Below are 10,830 nucleotides of genomic sequence, written 5' to 3'. Positions count from 1 at the left end.
ATGGTATCAAACTAAGCCTCAGAGGAGGCCTCGTTTATACACCGACAGCTTCTAACTCCAGGCCGACAACATGGTTTAGCATACTTTAAAAATCGGAATTGCAAGAAAAAAGTCTGAACTGAAGACTTACTAATGGGAACAAATTCACACAGATAATACTCACGAAAAAACAACTCTGATAAGAAAAGTTTTTCCTTAAATAGTTTTTATTTGATTTAAAAGAAGCCTGGTACAATTATCAATCTGAAGTGAGAATCAGAGCAAGGACAGGAAAAGTGGGATAAATAGCACTGTGAATGGGGCTTTTCTCCAAAGAAACACGCCTATTTTAGTGTTTAGCAGTAGTCATGGTAAAACTACCGCGATGGTGAAACTGCATGTCCCTCACACGGCGAATAGACTGAATCTGAGGCTGGAAGGCACAAAATTCATTATAGTGTCTGTAGTCTCCACACTCAAACAGATACTGGTAGCCTCTATAGCCTGGGTATTGGTATCCCACCCAACTAGAATTAAAGAAAGAGGTAAAGAGAGGTATTTATAAATCACAATTGCAGACTTTTTGTACTCATATTGAAACTAAAAATAATTGTCAAGCCATGAATCAAATAAACATTAATACTGAATAAAACTCTTTGTTATGGATATGTTACATCAGTGGTCTGGTTTAGGAATGTAGTAATAGGAATGTTTCTCTGTTAAATTGTTTTATTCGTGTAGTGCTTTCGACAATGGACAATGTCTTAAAGCATGTCTCTGTGCATGGAATAACACAACAGTTCACACAGTTGCATATGTTAATTGATCTAAAGCAATTACAATTACTATTAAAATACAGCATACATTATTTGAAGGTGAGACGTTATCCTTTATTTGCTGATAGTGGCTTGTGCGGCAGTTGGAATTAATTACCGGTGATTGATTTAATGTAGGACAAGCATTGCTGTCTCTCATGTTCAGATTCATGCTGGTTATTTATGATGAATTATTAATAAGTAATTAATCAATACTCACGCTCCACCAGGAACTCTCACGCTGCCCACACGGTCACAGAAACCATGTGCCCACAGAGTGGGGACATCGTCCTCATGGATCTCCATCTTATTGCCTTGGAAATCAGTCATCTCATACAGGCAGATCTTGTGCTCCATGGGGTCCTGTGTAGTGGGTTTGAAAGAAGAGAAATTTCTGAGCTGTAATAAAACACACTATATGACCAAATATGTGTGGGCAACCCTTCTAATTATTAAGTCAAGTGATTTTAAACAGGGCACACTCGCAGAATACCTTTTACACACAAGTCAAATGTAAATTTTATTACATTTGAAGGAAAGGTTCTTTTCCTTCAGAAGCAGCCGCATTGCCTGAACTCACTAATGCTATTTTGACTGAATTGGCACAAACTCACACAAATACACTCCAAAATTATGTAGAAAGCCCTCCCAGAGTGTAGACTGTTATAGCTTCACATCTGTCAACTCCACATTAATGTCCATGATTTTAGAATAAGATGTCTAACAAACTGTGTGATGAAAAAGTGTGATAGTCAGGTATTCACATACCTTTAAGCATATGAGTATTTTCTGATCTTTCATGCTGAGGATGCTGTTGTACTTACCATGCGAATGGGCCTGAAAGACATGATACAGTCACTGCGGTAGCTGTTGGACCAGGTGTCCCAGCGTGGATACTCCCCCTTTTCCAGGATAAACATTTCCCCACGGAAGTTAGTCTGCTCAAAGCCAACAAATCTAAATAAACAGAAAGAAATTCAATGATATGTAAGACACCAATTTTCATAAGATACAGGTAACAAGCTCAAGCAATATAACTACACATATAACTTACGGGCCACACTCTACAATGATACTGCGTACTCTATCAAATCCATGGTCACAAATGTTCATACACTCATTGTAGATCTCCATCATTCTGCCCTGGAAATTCTCCTGGTCAAACAACATCATCTGGAGAAGAAAGAGCAAGTTTAAGTATCATATATTATATTTGTACTTTTGTTGTGTTTTCAATTAATCTTTGTTATTTTTGCTTATAAGAGTAAGAAAACCTACTTTGTAATTTCCAGTTCCTGTCTCTCCAGTTTTGGTGGTGGTCTTGCTAGATGTAGGAGGGGCAGGGGTTCCCTTATCCTTGGCATCAGCACCCTGGCTGGTGGCAGACTTAGTCTGAGACATGTTGATGAGGTTTGAGAGATTCTGTCAGGAAACAAAATGGAACGGAGGAAAATGTCACAGGACTTTGTGGGTACATTCCTTTTATTACTTTAATTGGTTGAAATTTGGAGTCTGGGTCAGATTTTGTATTATAACAAAATAAAAATAAAAAAACCAGGTTTTCAAATAATATATTTAATTCCCAAATTCCATACACATCTGCATCCATTTTGTATGTGTTTGCAATTATTGGTCTCTTACCTGCTTGAGTACAGCTGTACCGTGTGGTGAAGGCTGGCCTGTGCTGCTCAATCCGTCCAATACCACACCTTTTATACCCTGGCAAGCATGGAGCAAAGCGAGCATGGAGGGGTTTGGCTTATAATAGAAACATCCCAGTCATCAGAGTTTCTTAGTTCTAAAGCCATGAGGTTATCCCATTGGCCAGAAAGCTCTCCCTGATTGTCTGTATGCACTGTAGTGTCAATTGAAATCCCTGACAGTGTCACTTTGCTTTTTGTGGTGGTGCTGTGTGGCATAGACCGCATTTGGCTGTGATGAATGTATAGGCCAAAAGTCAATTCATGGAAAACCGCCACAAATGTCCTCTTGAATGTTTAACTTTTTGAAATTATTTCATATCCTGTAGTCAAATCTTGCTTTCATAGAAACATTAACTTATTTAATCAAATTGCATATGTTTGTGTGTTTTATAGAGAACACACACACACACACACACACACACACACACACACACACACACACAAATTATTGTACTTTTAAAATACCTTATAAATGCTAGTCACTCTTTACATCTTTTTTAAGTCATTGTCATGACAGTATAAGCAGTATGCTTGTTTTTTGATTTAATGTTTTACATTAAAAAAATTATGTGTACGTTTATATATATTAAACATATCAATTAATAAAAGTCATGCTCTAGTGTATCTCCATCATACAAAAACCAAACAAACAATATATTAGAGTAGCTCTATACAGTAAATGAAAACATTATACATATGCATATTGTATTCAAAAGAAGAGATTTAGAATCAGACAGATTTAGAAGAGATTTATATCATTTTTAAAGTTAATGATATAATCACTATACATAGTAGAGTTTAATCACACAGAAAGGTAGGTACCTGTAGGTACCAATGCTGTAGTAGTCAGTGAAAGCTCAATATAAGCAAATTGTGATTGCCAATATACTGTAATAATATTATCCAAAGCGTAAGAGTCAAAGCGTGAGTGGTTGCTTTAGTTGGGCTCTTGACCATTGACCCTTGACTCTTAGTTTTTTCTACTGTTATAAATGCACATTTATTACGTAATGGAAATTCCAAGGAAATGTTTCTCACACTGATTGTTGATGTCTCTGTGTGTGTTTAAGGTTTGCCATAGCACAAAGCTTTTAGTTATACATGGTGTGTATAAATGTGTAATTTAAGAGTTCTTAAAACATTCTATACTTTTCATTAAAAATTAAATATTAATTAGCAAATTACACTGTTTATGATTTAACATCATAAACACATAGACAACTACATCATATATCAGTTTCCTTTGGCTTTTCTTGTTTAAAAAAAAAAGCTGTTCTTAAAAAATACAACTAATCTGTACAGAAATCTAAGAAAAACAAGATTTAAAACATCACGGTTCAAACGCCCTACTTCAGCAAACACTGATCACCATTATGGTGACTTCAAATGCAAGTACAACACATAATTAGAGCTTTTGTACACATATGACAGAAATAAAGTCACACTGGTTAGTAATATGTGAAGCTGGGAATGATGTGTTTCAGGTTGTTTAGTCATCCTCTGCTGAGATCATAAAAGATTTTATTTACAGTTGATTTAATCTATGGCTTTGGCTGTAAGTTATGTCTCTCTGCTCTTGTTACTCTTTTCTTCAGTGATTCTGCTGGTTCACAGGTGTTCATCACTAACTCTCAATCATCATTTAATTAGTCACTTAATTATTTCATTAACTTCATCACGGCTTCAGTCCTCAACACTGTAGTGTGGACTCATAAATGCTCTTTTAAAACTAAGGATTTTGCTGTGGGATTAAAGGCGTTAAATGTGAAACATCTTAATAGTAATATACTGTAAATGTAAGTTACAGAAGCAAACTGTAAAAAAAAACCCAGTAGATTCCTGGCAACCCTGCTGCTAGTAGTTTACAGTTAAATCAAGACAAAAGGCAAAATACTGTAAAACCTAAATCTTATTCCTGTTGTGTGTTTTATACATTTATAAAGATTTCAGATACAGTCTTTGAGTGTTGACTCTGAATGCTGTTAATTCACAGTATACTGTATACTGTTTATTTGTTCTCAAAAACAACCAAATTACTTAGAATACATTGCTTTATGGTGGTTTTTACTATTTTAATAAAAAAAAAAAAAAACAGCATGTTGCTGTCAGAATGTGGCCATTTCTTACTGCAATTTAGTTTAGTTTTTTTTTTTCAAGTGAATTAAGAGTAAATTACTGCAACTGCAGCTGCAGTATTTTACCATTAATTTACAGGACAATGTTTTACATTTAATTTAACTTTTACCATATAAATAAACATCAAATTTCTAAAGTTAAAGCTAAAAATATTTTTAAAAATGTTTAAAAATTTTTTCAGTAATTAAAGTCAGAGCTATATGGTCATATTTGAGCTATCACAACTATCTGGTCATTACTCGTAGGGCTTTGGATAATATAATATACAATAAATTGGCAATTACAATTTGCTTATATTAAGCTTTCACTGACATCTACAGCATTGATACCTACATTTCTGAGTTTATAGCTGGGAAATTGTTGAGTATTTATTTGTTTGTTATTTATGTGGTATTGATAATATTCATAAACAGTGGGGTTCTAGCATAAATAGCGCCCTGGGTGAACCATGCCAACTCCTTGGATAATTCTAACTGTGAGGTACATACAACATTTACATCCCCATAATATAAATGTCTTTTAAAATAGCTTTTTAAGCTGCATCAATTGGAAGGTGGAGCTATGGCATGTTATTATGGAGGAGTGGAAGAGGATCCCAGCAACAACCTGTGCAGTTCTGGTAAATTCTATGGTCAGGAGGATTAAGCCACAAAACACAGGAATATGACTTGATGTCTGGATTTAACTGTAAACTACTAGCAGCAGGGTTGCCAGTAATCTACTGTTTTTTTACTGTTTGCTTCTGTAAATTACATTTACAATATATTACTTTATTTTTTACATTATTTTGTTTTTTATTTCACACTTTTAACCCCTTTAATCCCACAGCAAAATCCTTAGTTTTAAAAGAGCATTCATGAGTCCACACTACAGTGTTGAAGACTGAAGCCATGATGAAGTTAATGAGATAATTAAGTGACTAATTAAATGATGATTGAGAGTTAGTGATGAACACCTGTGAACAAGCAGAATCACTGAAGAAAAGAGTAACAAGAGCAGAGAGACATAACTTACAGCCAAAGCCATAGATTAAATCAACTGTAAATAAAACACATAAATTCTCTCATGAACTCAGGAGAGGATGATTAAGTTCTGCCGTAGCACAAAGCTTTTAGTAATGCATGATGTGTATAAAGGTGTAATTTAAGAGTGCTTGAAACATCCTATTCTGTTCATAATAAATAAAATATTAATTAGCAAATTACACTGCTTAAAAAATACAACTCATCTGTACAGAAACCTAAGAAAAATAAGCTTTAAAACATCAAGGTTCAAAAGCCCAACTTCAGCAAACACTGATCACCATTATGGTGACCAAATGCAAATACAACTACTAAAATCTCAATTTGAGCTTTTGTACACATATGACAAAAAATAAAGTCACACTGGTTAGTAATATGTGAAGCTGGGAATAATGTGTTTGAGGTTGTTTAAACACACACAGAAACATCAATAATCAGTGTGAGTCACAACAATTGAAAATGGATAACAAAAAAACAAATCAATGCTGATTAAAAAAAGTCTCCAAAATGGTGAGGTTAAACAAAATATTTTAAATAACAAATAAAATAAAATCCAGGTCTTAAATAATGTTTTGTAGAAATATCACAGAAATAAAGTCAAACTGTAATAACTGAACTGGTAGTGTTGTTTTTGGAGTTGTTTAATCATTCTCTTTTAATTCAGTTGATTTTGGCTGTAGCTGTATGTCAGTTTCTTGTTCTTTTCTTCAGTGATTCTGCTTGTTACACTTGTTTAGCAGTGCTGAATTCATTTATTTCTTTTCATTCACTCTGTCAAGTGGACTATAATAGTAAACCAATGTCTTGAATCGTACACGAGGGTGTAGGGTGTGATTTCAGACAGTTTTTGAGTGTTGATCACTGTCTGAACACTGTTAATTCACAGTATACTGTTTATTCTTTCTCAAAAACAGCAATTACATTTTTTACTAAAGAGTGTGACTTTATTTTTGTCATATGTGTACAAAAGTTCTAAATAAGATTTTAGGTTACCTAATAAATGTACATTACAATCACAGTTACAAGAGTAGAAAAACTAATGCTAAAAAGTCAAGGGTCAAGGGCTTAACTAAAGCAACCAATAAATAATATATAAAATAAAAACCAGGTCTCAAAGAATGTTTTGTAAATGTATGGGGATTTTACTATTTTAATAAAAAAAAACAACAACAAAAAAAACCCCAGCATGTCAGAATGTGGCCATTTCTTAAAGCAATTGTTTTTTTAAGTGCACTGCAGCTGCCAGTATTTTACTGTTAATTTATAGGACAATTTTTTTATTACATTTTTATTTACCTACCTTTATGTGTGATTAAACTCTGCTATGTATAGCTGGGATATATGTGAGCATTTATGTGTTTGTTATGTATGTGGTGTCTGTGATACTCATAAACAGTAGCGGTTCTAGCGTGAATGGCGCCCTTGGTGAACTACGCCAATCCCCAACCCCCGCTGCCATCTAAAAAGAAAAATAACCAACAACTAACTGCACGTACTTTATATGTTAATAAGAAATTTGTAACACTGGTACCTCAGGAGCATGTTTAACGAGAGAGAGAGAGAGAGAGAGAGAGAGAGAGAGAGAGAGAGAGAGAGAGATAGATAAAGATAAAAGGGGTGACAGGAAGAGAAATATTTGCATAATTAAGTATCTTTATTGTTGTATAAAAGTTAAGGACACTGTGCAGTTGGGGACTCCAGGATGCTATTGCATCATAACTAAAAGGGAGAGCCAGAATGTAAAACAGATATGAGGGATCTCACCGTCAATAAACCTGAGTGAATGTGTGAGAGTGAGGGGATGACAGCATACACATATCCCAGTTCACCGAACACTCTATATCCATGATCCCTCCAGATCTGCTCCTTTACCTAAGAAAAATCTGACGATCAAATGCTTAACTAAATAAATATGCTTTCAGTCTCGACTTGAACACTGACACCGTGTCTGAAAAGGCTGTTCCTTAACTGTGGAGCTTTATAAGAGAAAGATCTGCCCCCTATTGTAGTTTTCATTATTTGAGGTACTAACAAATAACCTGCACCTTTTTTCTAAGTAGGTACAGTAGTAACTCGCGTTATGAGTTTAATTCGTTCTGGGAGCGAGCTCGCAACCTAAAACGCTTGTACTGTATCCTAAAATAATTTTTCCCATAAGAAATAAAGGAAATTCACTTGATGCCTTCCACACGTCCATAAATACACATATACACAAATTTTAAAGGTTTTGTAATGGTAATTATTGTACAACAGAACAGCAGAAATTAATAAAAAGTAACTATTTATTGTATGATACAGCTGCAAATAAGTATTTAAAGACCTGTCTATCAGCTAGAATTCTGACCCTCAAAGACCTGTTTCAGACCCCTCCATGATTTCTAAGTGGGAGAACTTGCAAAATAGCAGGGTGTTCAAATACTTATTTTCTTCACTGTATGTATGATTTCACCCAGAGGCAGCATATATTAAGGGAAAAGCAGTGGGCCTAAGACAGATCCTTGTAGAACACCAACCTTTATCTCAGAAAGTGTGGAGTACTCATCATTTCATCAACAAACTGCTAGCAATCATACAGATAAGACATAAGCCAGGAGATTGCTGTTCCCTTTATTCCAACAATATTTTCTAGTCTAGCAAGGAGGATAGTATGATCAGTGGTGTCAAAAGCTGTTTGAGAACAGGTTAAATTACTTCTGGAATTATCTGTTTGAAGATACTTGTAGGCAGTGTTGGGCAGTAACGCGTTACTAGTACCGGTAACTAGTACCGGTTACCGGTAACACGTTACTTTTGACAGTAACTAATACTGTAACACGTTACTTTTAAAAATAAAGTAACTTCATTACCGTTACCGTATGGTGCGTGACCCGTTACTTTTTTAAATGAATGAATTTGGGCTGAAGTGTAGCCTACAGTCTAACCTGTTTACAGCAGCGATGCATTGTAGGATTGGTGGATTACCGGATTACCCTCTGTATACACGAAGAAGACGCACTGTGGGCGTGTCTCCGTTTATTCAGGTCTGTGCGACAGTAATGGCGAGTCGAAGCGAGAGCAAGACGAGTGTCTCAAAGTGGAAATATGCTCATTATTTCACTTTAGTTGAGTATAAACACAAAGACTTTTAAGTCAAATGTAAGCTGTGTCTTTCTGGTTCAAAGCTTGTATCTACTGTGATAAACAGCAACTCCAATCTGTTGAAGCTCCTCCAGGGACTCCATGCTAGAAGCTAACAGCTAACCCGGTGTTCTGTTCTAAATTGTTCATAGTTTTCATACTTAAGCTGTGAAAGGAACATTTTTAAGAGCTCAACACAACAGCAGAAACCACTTTAGTTTTTGATTCTGAAAATATTATTCAGCTTGTTTTGTTATTTATTTCAGAAATCCTTGTGATATATTCAGTTTGTGCTGGTCTGACTTTAATAAAATAGTGTTTAAAAATGACTTTGTGTTTAAGTAAGTTTTGTGTTTATATAGACCATAACACATAAAAGGGCATTAATGTGAACATTAAAGAACGTTCTTTAATAAAGTAACTAAAAAGTGACTTTTAAAAGCATTACTTTTGGTGTAAGTAATCAACAAAGTAACTAAGTTACTTTTTTCAATGAAGTAGCGAGTAACTGTAACTAGTTACTATTTTTTAGTAACTAGCACAACACTGCTTGTAGGTAAGGAATTAAGAATACAACTTGATGATTTTGATTAGGAAATTAATGAAATTAAGTCATTCTCTTGAATAGGAGTTAAATGTTGTAATTGATTGTCTGTTATAATTACACTGCTGTCTATGGCGTTATTTCAGGGTTAGTTTGGATTTATATTAAGTGTCTGGATTTTTGCTTTCAACTTCATCATTGAAAAAGTTCATGAAATCTTTACTACCTATTGATGCTTTGCATGTTAGGGCAGTGCTTTTATTTCCTGGTAATTTTGATGCTATAAAAATCTAGGATTATGCTTGTTATAAGAGAAATATGCTAATCTAGCAGCACTAAGAGCTTTTCTATAACTTAGGCAGTGGCGAGCCATGCATTTGGTACCTGAGCCTTCAGTGAGAACTTACCTGACTTAAACCACCTCTTAATACCATCACGTCGCAATTATAGAAACCATTAATACTATACAAAAATGCAATATAACAGCGTGTGGCATTACAGAGAAAGAGGATTTTTGCATATGGAGGGTGAATACCATTTTACTAAAGCAAGCTCCAAACCTCTACACTACAACTGCAACTGTGCATCTACATCATCTGGACCAGTTCAGAAATAATATTTGTCTAATAACATTACAAAAAAAATATATACATTTTATTAAAATACAACCTACTCACCAGAGATGCATATTTATAATTTGCCCAGCTCCTCAGAGGCTATAAGCCAGTGGTACTGCTTGTAGGCACTGGTCTTCAAGTGGTAAACAAACCCTTTCCCGGGCTGAGACGCTAGCTTCGGGGGGGTTGGCCGACTTCTTCTCACGATGTCTAGCTTTTCTTGAAAATGGATTTTTAAGTATATCCTAGACCAAATCAATTTCTCTTTCTCCATCAGCCATTGTGGGCATAAAAAAGTCTAACTCAGATTATTAATGTGTTAATTTTTATTTATTAATTGTATTAATGTGTGCAGAGCGCTAAAGACGTGTTTTTCTAGTCGAACTTGGCTGTAACAGTTTCCCTCTGACCAACCAATCAGAGGATGGAAAAATGCTGGCGCTATTCTGGGCCAGCTAGCTGGCCCTGTGAGGCAAATTTGAAACCTGATTGGTTAAAGAAACAGACCCATTGCTATTATAGTCTAAGATACATAGGACAGCACTACTGAGTGTGAAGGCCCTGGGCAGATTTAGATTGGCATGGCAGCACATAGAGGCTGAAGTCTGTTTAGTCAATAAAATCTAACATCCACAAACATGTACAGGAAGCAGTGCAGCCAAGAGAAATGCTATGGAATGAAGAGAATAGACTATTGGGAATAAATTAATACAATTTCATGGAACAAATAGTATTAGTGTTTAGGCGCTGCTGTAGTTGACCTCAATGTACGCTTAACGCGGTAATGTGGCATGGTACTTTTGCTATGACTGAGGCAGAGCTTCAGACTGTGGAATTATAAATATATTTTTTAATCGAATCCAAATGATAATAATAAATCAAGAGTGTGTCCACCAC

General features: G+C 35.1%; 1 protein-coding gene across 3 annotated transcripts; it reads right to left on the bottom strand.

Moving 5' to 3' along the window:
• Positions 1-194: 194 nt before the first annotated feature.
• On the bottom strand, positions 195-10,198 carry crybb1 (crystallin, beta B1). Of its 3 annotated transcripts, XM_046860342.1 has the most exons (8): positions 9,994-10,198; positions 7,042-7,114; positions 2,436-2,513; positions 2,073-2,216; positions 1,849-1,967; positions 1,619-1,751; positions 1,015-1,157; positions 195-506 (listed from the first exon to the last, which is right to left on the bottom strand). In XM_046860342.1, the coding sequence occupies exons 4-8, from the start codon at positions 2,193-2,195 to the stop codon at positions 329-331; spliced, it is 696 nt and encodes a 231-aa protein (XP_046716298.1). In that variant the 5' UTR covers positions 2,196-2,216; positions 2,436-2,513; positions 7,042-7,114; positions 9,994-10,198; the 3' UTR covers positions 195-328. The 3 variants fall into 3 exon arrangements, with proteins under 3 accessions (XP_046716298.1, XP_046716299.1, XP_046716297.1); XM_046860343.1 differs by lacking the exon at positions 7,042-7,114; XM_046860341.1 differs by lacking the exons at positions 7,042-7,114; positions 9,994-10,198 and having other exon boundaries at positions 2,436-2,889.
• Positions 10,199-10,830: the final 632 nt, after the last annotated feature.

The sequence above is a fragment of the Silurus meridionalis genome, chromosome 11 (genome assembly GCF_014805685.1).
Source record: "Silurus meridionalis isolate SWU-2019-XX chromosome 11, ASM1480568v1, whole genome shotgun sequence".
Lineage (NCBI taxonomy): Eukaryota > Metazoa > Chordata > Actinopteri > Siluriformes > Siluridae > Silurus > Silurus meridionalis.
The sequence above is the reverse complement of the archived record's forward strand: the minus strand, read 5'-3'. Positions and strand labels throughout refer to the sequence as shown.

Excerpts from the sequence above, each read along its gene's own strand:
- crybb1 (XM_046860341.1), bottom strand. The coding sequence starts at position 2,540 with ATGCTCGCTTTGCTCCATGCTTGCCAGGGTATAAAAGGTGTGGTATTG. Across the intron at positions 1,752-1,848 it reads ATCATTGTAGAGTGTGGCCC|ATTTGTTGGCTTTGAGCAGA; the intron begins GTAAGTTATATG and ends CTGTTTATTTAG. Across the intron at positions 1,158-1,618 it reads CTTTCAGGCCCATTCGCATG|GACCCCATGGAGCACAAGAT; the intron begins GTAAGTACAACA and ends CCCACTACACAG.